The sequence below is a fragment of the Pantherophis guttatus genome, chromosome 2 (genome assembly GCF_059756535.1).
Source record: "Pantherophis guttatus breed Tessera chromosome 2, ASM5975653v1, whole genome shotgun sequence".
NCBI classification, from domain to species: domain Eukaryota; kingdom Metazoa; phylum Chordata; class Lepidosauria; order Squamata; family Colubridae; genus Pantherophis; species Pantherophis guttatus.
Window position 1 is genome coordinate 267,634,398 of NC_142064.1, and position 16,294 is coordinate 267,650,691.

Genomic DNA, 16,294 nt, shown 5'->3' on the forward strand with positions numbered 1-16,294 from the left:
TTGTTCCATTTCAGGCAATTAAGCTGGAATTTTTTTCTGGTTCTTCTGGAATCTTACAAATCTTGTCTGGGAAGAGAGATCTTAATGGCCTTGGAAAATTTGGCCAGACCTCTTGTGAACAGAAAGACCTGTGGAGATCCATGGGTGCATTTTGGAGCTTTATTAGAGACCAGAGAGAAGATGGAGGGACAACACCCAGCAGATGCAGAAGTTAGAAAAGGCCCTCCAGCTGCTCAGCCTTGGAGCTGTGGGAAGAATGGGGCAAGTCCTGGGCAGAAGAGCCACGAAGAGGCATCCAACAGTTCAGAGGCCCAATGCTGTCACTTCACAAAAGTGCAGTTTCAGGAGGGGAGCCGTCCCCGAGATGTTTGCACTCAGCTTCACTACCTTTGTCGTCAGTGGCTGCAACCAGAAAAACACACCAAGGCTCAGATGCTGGACCTGGTGCTCCTGGAACAATTCCTGGCTGTCCTTCCCCCAGAGGTGGCAAGATGGGTGCGGGAGTGTGGAGCAGAGACCAGTTCCCAGGCGGTGTCCCTGGCTGAAGGCTTCTTGCTGACTCAGGAGGAGGAAAACATGCAGGAAGAGTTGCAGGTGGGAGAATGGAATCAGGGCAGTTCTAAAGAGGATCTCTTTGAATTTGACAACTCCTTTTTGGCAGAATTTTCTGGGATTATTAATTCCTAAGGGCATTTGTTCTATTCTTCCAGAGGATGTATTTGGGGTAATTCTTCCATTTTGTTTCAGCAATGGGCATTGGGGTCTGCTAGTTTGAAGATGTAGTATGATAATTCATTTCTATCTCTGTGCTCTTCCTTTGTTTCTCATGTCACATCATGTCCAGAAATACGTGGAAACTATGACTGAGTATTCTAACGAGGGGAAAGATTCATTCAAAGCTTCTCAAGAGCTGCTCTTCATGGAGAATTTACAGAAAGATCAAAATCAAGATGCTATGCAAGGTAAGAAAAGTTATTTCTATGTGAGGTGAGATTTCAACATTTAGCTGATTCTTTTGCTCCATTTCATTGGAGTTTCTCTCTTTAACAAATCTGCTTCCACTATTTTTCTCTTTCTCATAGAGAGTAGACAGCTGTCCTTGGACTTTTTAGAATCACCTCTTTGTGCTGGAGCTGAAGGATTAGCTGAACCACCACTTCAGATAAGGAGAAGAAACATGGAAAAGGTCCATAAATCTTGGATGGATTTCATTTTGTTCTAGCGTTCAATGTATACATTTGTTGTTTCTAAGCAATACAAATTTGACATCAGGTCATTGAACAGTCACACTCAGCTTAGCCTACCTTCTCCCTTCTGAGCGGATCCTTTGTGAGTCGCTTTCTCCACCCCTCCTTCTTCACCATCAGATTTCATTGACCAGACTGTTGTCAGTATCAGGGCTGTTCCTTCTGTCCCCCATGGTTGTTCACACAGACCATTAAAAAAAATACTCTTTTTTGCCTTTTGAAAAGCATCTTTGGGACAAATGTGACCTGGTGATTGAGAATCTCCATAGACATACAGAGTAGTATTACAAGCTCTTCCATTTCGTTCATGAAGGTTTGGAGTTGGGGTACGTTGATCCTTCAGTGGATAAAATGAGCCTTTGGAAAACATATCAGTTGGGTTTTGCCAGTATTTTGCTCTGTCTATCCTAGGAAGAAATGGAGTCATTAATAAGTAGTGGATTTAAAACCCAACTACCAATTGAGCAAGAATATTTTAGTTGGTTAAACCGTAAGGCATTCCAAACACTTCCAGCTTCATCAAACATGATTTAGTTATGCCATCAGCCAAAAGCGGTGAGATCTCATTCTGAATTCTGCAGACGATGCCCATTTTGTTCACGTGATCTTTGTCCTAGAATTGGTGGAAGAAAATTATCCCATTTTTCTTCGGATTATCTGTTAATAAGGAAAATTGTTTCCTTGTCCAGGATGTTGTTTCTTTTGAGGAAGTGGCCATGTATTTCTCGGAGGAAGAGTGGTCTCAACTGGATGCTGATCAAAGAGAGCTCTACCGAGAAGTCATGCTGGAGAATTCCAGGAATCTCCTTTTTCTGGGTAAGAACCACTGTCTGTGCTCAGGAACATGGAGAAAGGGCTTGAATGTTATTTCTGGAAAAAATTCATTTATTTACAGTGCGTTCAGAAAGCATTCATAACCTCTTCACTTTGTAGAGTTTTGCTATGGTGCAGCCTGATTCTACAGTTGTTGAAATTCACTTTTTTCTCATTTATCTACACTCAGTATCTGATAATGATAAAGTGAAAACAAAATTTTAGAAATGTCTATAAATTTAGTAAAAAGAAAAAAACTGAAATATCACATTGGCATAAGTATTCAGATCTTTTCACTCAATAGTTTGTTGAAGCACCGTTGGCAAGCATGTACAACCATGTCTTTTTGGGTATGACACCACAAGCTTTGCACACCTGGATTGGGGGATTTTCTGCCATTCTTGCTAGCAAATCCGCTCAGGCTAAGTCAGATTGCATGGCGATTATCGGTGGACAGCCATTTTCAGGTCCCTCCAGAGATGTTAAATAAGGTTCAAGTCAGGCTGGGCCACTCTAGGACTTTCATGAACCGTGGTGGCACAGTGGTTAGAATGCAGTACTTCTGCTGTCTGGAGCTCAGTCAGAGTGACCTTCGATTTCTCGGTCACCTCTTAATAAGGCCCTTCTATCTCAGTTGCTAAGTTTGAGTGGGCAACCAGCTCTTGGAAGAGTCCTGGTTGCGCCAAACATCTTCCATTTGAGAATTATGGAGTCCATTTTGCTCTTAGGAACCTTCAGTGCAGCAGAAATTTTATGGTAGCCTTCCCTAGATCTGTTCCTTTGCAATAATCCTATCTCTGAGCTCTGCAGGCAGTTCCTTTGACCTCATGGCTTTTGGTCTGCTACCATATGCATTCTCAGCTGTGAGGCCATTTATGGAGAGCTGTGTGTCTTTCCAAATCTCGTCCAATCAATTGAATTGACCACAGGTGAACTGGAAATTGGAAAAATTGGAAAACTGCATAGCCTGGCTTTTTACATAAAGATTTTTTTCAAAAAAAATGCTTTCTGCTCATAAAATACACAATACTCATAGAAAACATTAGCAAGACTTGGAGGGACAGGCTCCATGCAGGGATGTGGTGGCCTCTCTTGAGCCAGGTTCTGGCTACCAGGATTCGGTATTCCCTCCTGAACCTGGTCACTGGGTTCCTGATGGCCCTGAGCTGATCTCTAGGACCAGATGATCTCTAAGAGTTCCCTTCTTAGGGATATGCCCACTTATATGCCAAATTTGGCATCCGCCTAAGTTGAGGGTGGCAAGCTATTGCCATCCAGAAATTCCCTTTGACTTCCAAAGATTCTGCTTTGCAAACAAGTGGAGATGAGAGTTTTATTGAAGTTGGGAGGTGCTGGGTATGTTGCTGCCCCAGCATGATAGAGTGTACAATGCACTTCGGGCGTTTGTGGCACCAAGGAATTGTTCCAGGTCAAAGATTAGATCACAGTTGTGGTCCAATCCTATTATATGAGGATCATTAGGGATACACTTGGAAAAGGGACTTTGCTATAATCTTAGTTTGGACTATTCGTGTTTGTCAACAAAACAGTGATGACTGATTTGGCTAAATTTCAGAAGAACAGTTTTGATTGTTCCCTTATTCTTGTCACAGTTTTCATTTTTCTTTTTCAAGGCTTTAATGGGCAAGAAAATAAGAATTGCAAGGAGGAAAGCCAAGCGATCCATTTGAAAGAGTGGAAAAGGAAATTTGTAGATCAGACGCAACCAAAAAGGGATGAAACACATCAATCACAAAGTGGAATTAAAAAAAGTCTTCCTCGGGTCAGCTGGCTTCTTAACCATACAGTGATCGATAAGGAGGAAGTACCATATAAATTCATGGAGTGTGGAAAGAGGTTCAATAAATCCAATCATCTCATTTCTCATAAAAAGACACATTCAGAAGAGAAACGATTTACCTGCATGGAGTGTGGAAAGACCTTCTCTTATAATCACTATTTTATAAGACATCAAAGGATCCACACAGGAGAACGACCTTATAAATGCATGGAGTGTGGAAAGACATTTACTCGTAATACTCATCTTAATACCCACAAGCTGATCCACACAGGAGAGAGGCCATATCAATGCATGGAGTGTGGAAAGACATTTACTCGTAACACTCATCTTAATATCCACAAGCAGATCCACACAGGAGAGAAACTGTATCAATGCAGGGAATGTGATGAGACCTTCTGTTATTATGAGGCTCTTAGAAGACATGTATGGATCCACACAGGAGAAAGACCTTATAAATGCATGGAGTGTGGAAAAACCTTTACTTGTAGCAGTAGTCTGAAATCCCACAATTTGATCCATACAGGAGAGAAGCCATATCATTGCATGGAGTGTGGAAAGGGTTTTAGGAAGAGTGGTAATCTTAATACCCACAAGAGGATCCACACAGGAGAGAAACCGTATCAGTGCATGGAGTGTGGAGAGACCTTCTGTTACCATTATTCTTTTAAAACCCATAAAAGGAATCACAAAGGAGAAACACCTTATAAATGAATGGAGTGTGGAAAGACCTTTACTTATAGCAGTAGTCTTAATTCCCACAAGAGGATCCATACAGGGCAGAAACCATATCAATAAAAGAAGTGTGGGTAGAACTCCCAAGAGAAATCCAGGTAGTCCCCACGTAATGACTGCAATTGAGCCCAAAATTTTTGTTGCTAAGCGAGAGACTTACTGTGTTTTGCCCCATATTACAAGTTTTCTTGCCACATTTGTTAACTGAATCACTGTAATTGTTAAGTTAGTAACACTGTTGTGAAATGAATTTGGCTTCCCCATTGGTTTTGCTTGTCAGAAGCTCACAAAAGATGATCACATGATCCAGGAATTCTGCAGCTGTCATGAATCAGTTGCCATGCATCTGAGATTGGGTCAGGTGACCATCGGGATGTTGTTCATAAGTGCGAATAAAGTTCAGAAATCATGTTTTTCAGTGTTTCTATAACTTTGAATAATCATTATATGAACTGTAAAAAATCGAGGACATAATGCTGATATGGCCCTTAATGAAATTGAGTTTGTCACCCCTGCTTTGCACCATCCCCATGAACATGTGATCAAATGCTTGACATCTGGTTCCTAATAATAATAATAATAATAATAATAATAATAATAATAATAATAATAATTTTATTTCTATACCGCCCTTCTCCCGAAGGACTCAGGGCGGTGTACAGCGTATTTAAAAACGCAAGACAAACATCAATTTAAAATTTAAAATTATTAAATAAATTTGGCTCCATTTAAAACCCCAGAAATTTAAAATACCCCAATTTAAAATTATCATGTCGATAGCCCAGCCTGGCGGAACAACAGGGTCTTCAGTGCACAGCGAAATACCCGGAGGTCGGGGATCTTGCGTATTTCCGGGGGCAGTTCATTCCACAGGGCAGGGGCTCCCACAGAGAAGGCCCTCCCCCTGGGTGTCGCCAGCCGACATAACTTGGCTGATGGCACCCTGAGGAGACCCTCCCTGTGGGAGTGAACTGGCCAGTGGGAGGCTATTGGTGGCAGAAGTCGGTCTCGAAGGTACCCGGGTCCTATGCCATGGAGCACTTTAAAAGTGGTAACTAGCACCTTGAATCGCCCCCGGAAGACCACTGGGAGCCAGTGCAGCTCGCGCAGGAGGGGTGTTACATGGGCGTAACGAGTTGCGCCCATAACCACCCGCGCTGCCGCATTCTGGACCAGTTGGAGCCTCCGAGTGCTCTTCAAGGGGAGCCCCATGTAGAGAGCATTACAATAGTCCAGCCGGGAGGTGACAAGGGTGTGAGTGACCGTGTGCAAGGCGTCCCGGTCCAGAAATGGCTGCAACTGGCGAATCAGGCGAACCTGATAAAAGCCCCCCCTGGCCACGGCTGTCATATACTCTTCTAAAGACAGCCGTGCATCCAGGAGGACACCCAGATTGTGAGCCCTCTCGGTGGGGGGCAAAGATTCACCCCCAATAGTCAGCGATGGCACCTGCTGACTATATCGCGACGCCGGAAGCCACAGCCACTCAGTCTTGGAGGGGTTGAGTCTGAGCCTGTTCCTCCACATCCAGACCCGCACGGCCTCCAGGCAGCGAGACATCACATCAAGGGCATCGTTGGGGTGGTCTGGGGTGGAGATGTGCAGCTGAGTGTCATCAGCATACAGATGACACTTCACCCCAAAACCACGGATGATCTCATCCAGCGGCTTCACATAAATGTTGAACAGAAGGGGTGAGCGGACCGACCCTTGCGGCACTCCCCATGCGAGATGCCTCGAGGTCGACCTCTGCCCCCCTGCCAACACAAACTGCGAGCGTTCGGAGAGGAAGGAGGAGAACCACCACAAAACGGTGCCCCCTGTTCCTAACCCCCTCAACCGCTGCAACATGATACCATGGTCGATGGTATCAAAAGCCGCTGAGAGATCTAATAGGACTAGGACAGAGGAGCAACCCCTGTCCCGAGCCCTCCAGAGATCATCCACCCACGCGACCAATGCCGTTTCTGTGCTGTACCCCTGCCTGAAGCCCGACTGGCACGGGTCCAGATAGATTAATGCCAGTTGCAGTGCCCTGGGATCATATTCAGAAACTAACTTCAGTTTCTCTTGACAAATAACAGATGGAGGTCAGGATAACTGGCTCTGGGATGTGTAGATCATCATACTTGCAAATCACAGAAAGCCTTTATGTGTTTGTTAAAACAGATCATGCCAAAACATTTTTTTTTTAAAGTTTTTTATTTTAAACACATTAAAAACAAAACAGACATACAACATTGATAGAAGAAAAATAAAAACAAAAAAAGAGAAAATATCACTTTCTTTTCGGCTGTATGCAGTGATCCTTTCTATATATCAATATTTATAGATATTTTAGTATTAACCTATTTAACATTCATTTTCTACTTTCTTTCATTCCCTCTATCCTATAAGTTGATCGTCCACATTTTCCCCCTCCTTTCTTCATTCATTTAACTTACTTCCTTATTTTTCAATATCATTTTATTCTTTGACAAGGAGACTAAATTAGTAGACCAGCAAAAAATGCTGTGGACCAGTGATGGGTTGCTACTGGTTTGCCCTGGTTTGGGCATGTGCAGAAGCAGCGCGCACACGAGCAAACCAGTAGCAAAGGTAAGTGAAACCCACCACTGCCGTGGACATAGTATATTTAGATTTCAGTAAGGTATTCAACAAAGTAGACCACAACCTATTTCTTGGTAAACTGGAAAAATGTGGGATAGACATCATCACCTCTAGATGAATTTGTAATTGGATAACAAGCTGTACTGAACGAGTAATCCTTAATGGTACTACAGCTACATGAAGGGAAGTAAGCAGTAGAGTACCACAAGGTTCTGTCTTGGGGCCAGTACTCTTCAATATCTTCATAAAGGACTTAGAGGAGGGAATAGAAGGGGAACTCATCAAATTTGGAGATGACATTAAGCTGGCAGGAATAGCCAACACCCCACAACACATGTTCAGAATCCAAAAAGATCTTGACAAACATGAACAATGGGCTTTATCCAAGAAAATGAAATTTAATGTGGAGAGAAGGGTTTATACTTAAGTAAAAAAAAAAGCCAAAAAGTACGAGTATAAATTAGGTGAAACCTAGCTCAAAAACAGTAACTGAGAAGAATCTTGGAGTCCTGGTGGACAATCACTTAAATATCAGCCAGCAATGTGTGGCAGCAACCAAAAAATCCTTTTGCATAAACAGAGGCATAGAATCAAAAATTATGATGTATTGGTACCACTTTATAAAGCCAGTGAAATCTTCATTACTTTTGGCTAGAAAAAAATATTCTTTTACTCCAAAGTTCCTACTAAAATTTCCTGAAGCGTATTCCTTACTCAACACCAAAATAAAACTATTCATGTCTCTCTTTTTTTTTGCCTTGTAGTATTTGAGCTTTATATTTATTTTTCAGTATTTGCCTTCCTTCTTTTGTAATTATACTTTTTCTCTAATCACATATGAGACTTTATTCTCCCAATCTTCATTTCTCCATCATGATGGTTTGTTTTGAGGTAAAAAAATTTAAAGGTCCAGAAGTTTGAACTTTCGTTCCATTTTGGGAATTTTCTTTTGATGCCTCTTTTTCATCAGGATCTATACTTCAGGATTATTCACATCATTACAAACTGCCTTTGGTGTTTCTAACCCTCCTTGACTGCCCATAGGCATGAATTTGAAAAGGAAGCTGTAATAATTGAAAAAAAAAATCAATACAAATCTTAATTTTCCTCAACCGGTCGGTCGCTTTCCCCCCTTGTCTCTGCCAGCCCCCTGATCTCCCCTCACTTCAAGGCCGAATTTGCCATCAGCCACAAGACACAGGCTGGGTTTCATAGAGAGACTTTTCTCCCTTGTCTTTTGACCGCCCTGCCATTTCTGACAGGATTTTGCTCATTTTTGAGGCCTCCTCTTGGGAATCCCTGGAGACCCTTCAGAGAAGCTGCTCTTCAGGAAAGGGATTTTTGAGCCTCCACAGATATTTTCTCAATCTTCACAAGATCACAGACGGTTCTTAGAGATTAAAAAGAGGGAAAATCTAGAAACTGACGCCTGCTGGAGATGCCACTTCCTTTCTAGATAGGCAATGTTAGCGGGAACCTTTCCTTCAAGTTTAATGCCCATCATCCCAGATCGGCATGGAACACGACGTCCTGCGCCCTTGCAGGGTCATCATGCAATGCGCAAAGGATCCTCTAGGGGGCTCCCTGGAAAAGCGGTGAAGCTCCCTCCCTCCCCCCCTTACAGGAGAACTGAGCATGCGCCGGCCTCTTTCTCAAATCAGGAGAGCTGCGTGCTTCCCGAGGCATTTTCCAGCAGAGGCTTGAGAGCTTCTCCGCTCTTTCCACGGTCTCCGATTCTTCTTCCCACCTTCGCTGTGAACTTTCGGGTGAGCCTTTCTAGCAAAGGGAAGAGGCTGCAGGGAATCTTGCACGGTCCGAGATCCAGGAGTGATTCGGTGTTTAGTGATGGGGGCTCGTATGGAGACATGCAAAACTTGCACCAGATTCGGAGTCCTGGGATGGAGGTGGGGGGTGGGGGGAGCAGTGGTCCCATGTTCCCCTGCCGCCCCTATGCATGCACAGGCCAGGCAGGGGAGAAAGCAAAGCTTCGGATCCTTCCCGTTGCCCTTAGACTAGAGAGAAGAAAGCCAGGGCCTCAGAAAGGAGGGAGCCATTTATTTACCCTCCATTTGGATGGGAAAACCTCTGCACGGGAGGGAGAGGAGGAGAGGTCGCCTTTGCAAAAGAGAGATTTCTGCCTCCAAGTCAGACTTTTTCTCCGGGACTGTTTCCTGCTTTCCCGCCTTTCCCCCCCAGTCACCAGCTGCCTCTGCCTGCAGGTAAAGAAGGAAGATGCCTCATTGTCACTATGTCCCAGAATAGGCCAGTATTTTTGTCAAGTTTCGCCTTTGTAAAGCCTGGATGTTGCAATCCATTGTTTATTTACTTACTTATTAAGTGGATTTACGGAGCACCTCATGTCCATTGCTATTCGTGACCTGGGACGTTTATGATTTGAATTGTGCAAATGGTTGCTCTTAACTATGAAGCCATAGAAATGATAAAATTATAGTTCGCCATAGAGAGCCATTTGGTTTAGTGATGGAAGCACAAGGCTTGAAACCAGGAGATTAATTTCTAGATCTAGTCCAACCTTCGGCATGAAAATCTTGAGCCCATCGCAACTCTCAGCCCAATCTACTTCACAGGGCTGTTGTTGTGGGGAAAATAATGAAAAGGAACATTGTGTATAATTGCTGCCTAGAGTAATTAATAGTAATACAGAAGACATAAAAATAAAAAATAAATTTTAATAATTTCTCAGCAATTTCCCCCATATGTAGAGATCAAGGTAATTAAGACACAGACCTACCCCGTACATCCAAATTCCTTTTTTTTAAATATTTCCTTCCCCCTTCTCTTCCCTCTCTTGGTAAGGATTAATCACAATCACACTAGTAAATGTCCTAAATTATTTGTTCCATTTCAGGCATGTAAGCTAGAAATTTTTTCTGCTTCTTCTGGGAATCTTAAGTATCTTGTCTGGGAAGAGAGCAGAATGGCCTTGGAAAATTTGGCCAGACCTCTTGTGAACAGAAAGACCTGTGGAGATCCATGGGTCCATTTTGGAGCTTTATTAGGGACCAGAGAGAAGATGGAGGGACACCCAGCAGATGCAGAAGTTAGAAAAGGCCTTCCAGCTGCTCAGCCTTGGAGCTGTGGAAAGAATGGGCCAGATCCTGGGCAGAAGAGCCACGAAGAGGCATCCAATGGTTCAGAGGTCCAATGTTGTCACTTCAGAAAAGTGCAGTTTCAGGAGGGGAGCCGTCCCCGAGATGTTTGCACTCAGCTTCACTACCTTTGCTGTCAGTGGCTGCAACCAGAAAAACACACCAAGGCTCAGATGTTGGACCTGGTGCTCCTGGAACAATTCCTGGCTGTTCTTCCCCCAGAGGTGGCAAAATGGGTGCGGGAGTGTGGAGCAGAGACCAGTTCCCAGGCGGTGTCCCTGGCTGAAGGCTTCTTGCTGACTCAGGAGGAGGAAAACATGCAAGAAGAGTTGCAGGTGGGAGAATGTAATCATGGCGGCTTTAAAGAGGATCTCTCTGAATTTGCCAACTTCTATCTGGCTGAATTTTCTAGCATTATTAATTCCTAAGGGCATTTGTTCTATTGTTCCAGAGGATGTATTTGGGGTAATTCTTCCATTTTGTTTCAACAATGGACATTGGGGTCTGCTAGTTTGAAGGTGCAGTATGATAATTCATTTCTATCTCTGTGCTCTTCCTTTGTTTCTCATATCACATCATGTGCAGAAATCCGTGGAAACTGTGACTGAGTATTCTAAAGAGGGGAAAGATTCATTCAGGTCTTCTCAAGAGCTGCTCTTCAGGGAGAACTTCCAGAAAGATCAAAATCAAGACGCTATGCAAGGTAAGAAAAGTTCTTTCTATGTGAGGTGAGATTTCAACATTTAGCTGATTCTTTTGCTCCACTTCATTGGAGTTTCTCTCTTTAACAAATCTGATTCCACTATTTTTCTCTTTCTCATAGAGAGTAGAAAGCTATCCTTGGACTTTTTAGAATCACCTCTTTGTGCTGGAGCTGAAGGATTAGCTGAACCATCGCTTCAGGTAAGGAGAAGAAACATGGAAAAGGTCCATAAATCTTGGATGGATTTCATTTTGTTCTAGAGTTCAATGTATAAATTTGTTGTTTCTAAGCAATACAAATTTGACATCAGGTCATTGAACAGTCACACTCAGCTTAGCCTACCTTCTCCCTTCTGAGCAGATCCTTTGTGAGTTGCTTTCTCTACCCCTCCTGCTTCACCATTAGATTTCATTGACCAGACTGTTGTCAGCATCAGGGCTGTTCCTTCTGTCCCCCAGGGTTGTTCACACAGACCATCAAAAAAATACTCTTTTTTCCGTTTTGAAAAGCATCTTTGGGACAAATGTGACCTGATGATTGAGAATCTCCATAGAAATATAGAGTACAATTATAAGCTCTTCAATTTCCTTCATGAAGGTGTGGAGTTGGGGTACATTGGTCCTTCAGTAGATAAAACGAGCCATTGGAAAACATATAAGTTGGGTTTTGCCAGTATTTTGCTCTGTCTATCCTAGGAAGAAAGGGAGTCATTGATAAGTAGTGGATTTAAGACCCAACTACCAATTGAGCAAGAATATTTTAGTTGGCTAAACTGTAAGGCATTCCAAACACTTCCAGCTTCATCAAACATGATTTAGTTGTGCCACCAACCAAAAGCGGTGAGACCTTATTCTCACTGTGCAGAGGGTGCCCATTTTGTTTACGTGTTATTTGTCTTAGAGTTGGTGGAACAAAATTATCCAATTTTTCTTCTGATTATCTGTTAATAAGGAAACTTGTTTCCTTGTCCAGGATGTTGTTTCTTTTGAGGAAGTGGCCATGTATTTCTCGGAGGAAGAGTGGTCTCAACTGGATGCTGATCAAAGAGAGCTCTACAGAGAAGTCATGCTGGAGAATTCCAGGAATCTCTTTTTTCTGGGTAAGAAGCACTGTCTCTGCTCAGGAACATAGAGAAGTGGCTTGAATGTTATTTCTGGAAAAAAATTCATTTATTTACAGTGCGTTCAGAAAGTATTCAGACTCCCTTCACTTTCATCAATTTTGTTATGGTGCAGCCTGATTCTACAGTTGTTGAAATTCACTTTTTTCTCATTTATCTACACTCAGTATCCGATAATGACAAAGTGAAAACAAAATTTTAGAAATGTCTGTAAATTTAGTAAAAAGAAAAAAACTGAAATGTCACATTGGCATAAGTATTCAGATCTTTTCACTCAATAGTTTGTTGAAGCACCATTGGCAAGCATGTACAACCATGTCTTTTTGGGTATGACACCACAAGCTTTGCACACCTGGATTGGGGGATTTTCTGCCATTCTTGCTAGCAAATCCGCTCAGGCTAAGTCAGATTGCATGGCGATTATCGGTGGACAGCCATTTTCAGGTCCCTCCAGAGATGTTAAATAAGGTTCAAGTCAGGCTGGGCCACTAGGACTTTCATGAGCCATGGTGGCGCAATGGTTTGAATGCAGTACTGCAGGCTACTTCTGCTGTCTGGAGCTCAGAGTGACCATCGATTTCTCGGTCACCTCTCTTACTAAGGCCCTTCTATCTCAGTCGCTGAGTTTGAGTGGGCAACCAGCTCTTGGAAGAGTCCTGGTTGTGCCAAACTTCTTCCATTTGAGAATTATGGAGTCCATTTTGCTCTTAGGAACCTTCAGTGCAGCAGAAATTTTATGGTAGCCTTCCCTAGATCTGTTCCTTTGCAATAATCCTATGTCTGAGCTCTGCAGGCAGTTCCTTTGACCTCATGGCTTTTGGTCTGCTACCGTATGCATTCTCAGCTGTGAGGCCATTTATGGAGAGCTGTGTGTCTTTCCAAATCTCATCCAATCAATTGAATTGACCACAGGTGAACTGGAAATTGGAAAAATTGGAAAACTGCATAGCCTGGCTTTTTACATAAAGATTTTTTTTAAAAAAAAAATGCTTTCTGCTCATAAAATACACAATACTCGTTTCATAGAAGACATTAGCAAGACTTGGAGGGACAGTCTCCATGCAGGGATGGTGTGGCCTCTCTTGAGCCAGGTTCTGGCTACCAGGATTCGGTATTCCCTCCTGAACCTGGTCACTGGGTTCCTGATGGCCCTGAACTGCTATAACAAGACCGGGTGACTTCTGAGAGGGAGGTTCCCTTCTTACAGATATGCCCAGTCGTGTACCGAGTTTGGCATTAGCCTAAATTGAGTGTGGGGAGCTATTGCCATCCAGAAATTCCATTTTACCTTCAAAGATTCTGCTCTGCAGACAAGTGGAGATGAGACATTTTTTGAAGTTGGGAGCTGGTGGGTATGTTGCTGCCCCAGCATGATACAGTGTCCAATGCACTTCTGGAATTTGTGGAAGCATGGAATTGTCCCAGGTCAAAGATTAGATCATGGTGCTGTATTTGGTTCATTGTGATGTAATCCAATCTTGATATATGAGGATCAGTAGGGGTACACTTAGAAAGGGGTCCTTGCTGTAATCATAGTCTGGAATCTTCATGTTTGCCAACAAAAACAGCCAAAATATATTGATGTTATTTCGGCTAAATTTCAGAAGAAGAGGTTTGATTGTTACCTATTCTTGCTACAGTTTTCACTTTTCTGGGATGTTCCCTTCTTAGAGATGTGCCTATTTATGTGCCAAGTTTGAAATAAGTCCAAGTTGAGGGTGGGGAGCTATTGCCATCCAGAAATTCCCTTTGACTTTCAAAGATTCTGCTCTGCAAACATGTGGAGATAAGACTTTTATGGTAGTTGGGAGGTGCTGGGTATGTTGCTGCCCCAGCATGATATGGTATCCAATATACTTCAGGAGTTTGGGGCACCATGGAATTGTCCCAGGTCAACGGTTAGTTCAGGATTGTGATCCTATCCTTTTGGAATGAAAACATACAGTTTTCCTTTTCCTTTTTCAAGGCTTTAATGGTCAAAAGAATAAGAATTGCAAGCAGAAATGCCAAGCAATCCATTCGAAAGGGGAGGAAACGAAATTTGAAGATCAGATGCAACCGAAGAGTGATGAAACAAAGCAATCACGAAGTGGAATTAACAATGGTTTTTCTCTGGTCAGTTGGCTTCCTTATACAATCATAGATATGGGAGAAAGACCATATAAATCCATGGAGTGTGGAAAGACGTTCAATAAATACGATCATCTCTTTTCTCATAAAAAGACACATTCAGAAGAGAAACCAACTACCTGCAGGGAGTGTGGAAAGACTTTCTGTGATAATCACTCTCTTAGAAGACATGAAATGATTCACAAAGGAGAACGACCTTATAAGTGCATGGAGTGTGGAAAGGGTTTTAAGAAAAGTAATCATCTTGCCTCCCATAATAGGATTCACAAAAGAGAAAGACCTTATAAATGCTTGGAGTGTGGAAAGACCTTTACTCGGGGCAGTCATCTTAATTCCCACAAGAGGATCCACACAACAGAGAAGCTATATGAATGCATGGAGTGTGGAAAGACCTTCTGTTTTAATCATTCTTTTATAAGACATCAAAGGAATCACAAAGGAGAAAGACCTTATAAATGCATGAAATGTGGAAAAACCTTTACTTGTAGCAGTAGTCTTAATTCCCACAATTTGATCCACACAGGAGAGAAGCCATATAAATGCATGGAGTGTGGAAAGGGTTTTAGGAAGAGTGGTAATCTTAATACCCACAAGAGGATCCACACAGGAGAGAAACCGTATCAATGCATGGAGTGTGGAAAGACCTTCTGTTATAATCGTTCTTTCATAACCCATCAAATGAATCACAAAGGAGAAAGACCTTATAAATGCACGGAGTGTGGAAAGACCTTTGCTTGTAGGAGTTATCTTAATTCCCACAAGAGAATCCACTCACGAGAAAGACCTTATAAATGCATGGAGTGTGAAAAGACCTTTATTTGTAGCAGTTATCTTAATTCTCACAAGAAGATCCATACAGGAGAAAGACCTTATCAGTGTGTGGAATGTGGAGATGGCTTTAAAAGGAGTTGTGATCTCATGTCCCATAAAAGGATCCATACTGGAGAAAAAACTATATGAATGCATGGAGTGGAGCTTTTGAAGTAGTAACGCTTTTACTCGCCATAGAAGTATCCACACATGGGAGAAACCATATCAGTAAAGGAATTGTGGAGAGAGCTTCAATAGAAATCCAGATAGTTCTCACCTTACGACTGCAATTGTGCCCAAAGTTTCTGTTGCTTAGTGAAAGAGTCATTGTGCATTTTGCCCCGTTTTACGACATTTCTTGCCACATTTGTTAAGTGAATGACTGTAGTTGTTAAATTAATAACACTGCTGTGAAATGAATCTGGCTTCCCCATTCAATTTGCTTGTCAGAAGCTCACAAAATGTGATCACATGATCCAGGGACACTGCAATTGTCATGAATCAGTTGCAAAGCATCTGAAGTTTGATCAGGTGACCATCGGGATGCTGCAAGTCATAAATGTGAAAAATGGTAATAAGTCACTTTTTTCAGTGTTGCTGTAACTTTGAACAATCACTAAATGAATTTTAGTAAATTGACGACTACCTGTAGTTGTCTAAAATCTCATGCAAGGACCATTTGAGTAATAATCCAAAGAAGCTGTAGCTCTTCTTAGATGTGCATGCATAAATTGCCTTTCTAGTGCAAACCAGAACAGTGTGGATCCCTAATCCTGCTTGTGGTTTTTCCCAAATTCAAATAGACAAAGGCCTTCTCTACATGTAGAAATATTCCAGGTTGTTTTTCATTATATTGTTTCAAATATTCCAAAATACCAAACACAATTATCACATTATTCTTCAATTATGTCTTAGGTTTAAAAGGGAAAAAAAAGCCCACAACTTTGTTAGAGGTTATCTGATACCTTTTGCTATTGCCTGAATATTTCTGTTCTGATATTGGGCCAAGTATCTGGGCCCCTTTCTCTGCCTGTCCTACCTTTTCCATCTCCGCTTGTCTGAAGAAGACTCCAGTGAGAGTTCTGATTGCCGCATCCAGAATGTTGGATACCACCAATTTCTCATGGATTCTTTTTAAACCAGGAGTCCCCAACCCACAGGCTGTGGCCTGTTCGGAACTAGGCCACGGAAGCAGTTGATGAGTGTGTGCGCACGTAT

The 16,294-nt window shown here is 42.4% G+C and overlaps 1 protein-coding gene across 1 annotated transcript in view; it reads left to right on the top strand.

The window, feature by feature from the left end:
• LOC117658416 (uncharacterized) overlaps positions 1–16,294 on the top strand; it is a 43,227-nt gene that overhangs the window by 2,095 nt on the left and 24,838 nt on the right. Inside the window, 11 exon segments of the mRNA XM_087885252.1 lie at positions 15–594; positions 845–962; positions 1,083–1,186; positions 1,937–2,063; positions 3,695–4,654; positions 8,713–8,969; positions 10,073–10,648; positions 10,899–11,016; positions 11,137–11,240; positions 11,989–12,115; positions 14,103–15,224. Coding sequence (XP_087741378.1) covers positions 15–594; positions 845–962; positions 1,083–1,186; positions 1,937–2,063; positions 3,695–4,654; positions 8,713–8,969; positions 10,073–10,648; positions 10,899–11,016; positions 11,137–11,240; positions 11,989–12,115; positions 14,103–15,224 — 4,193 coding nt within the window.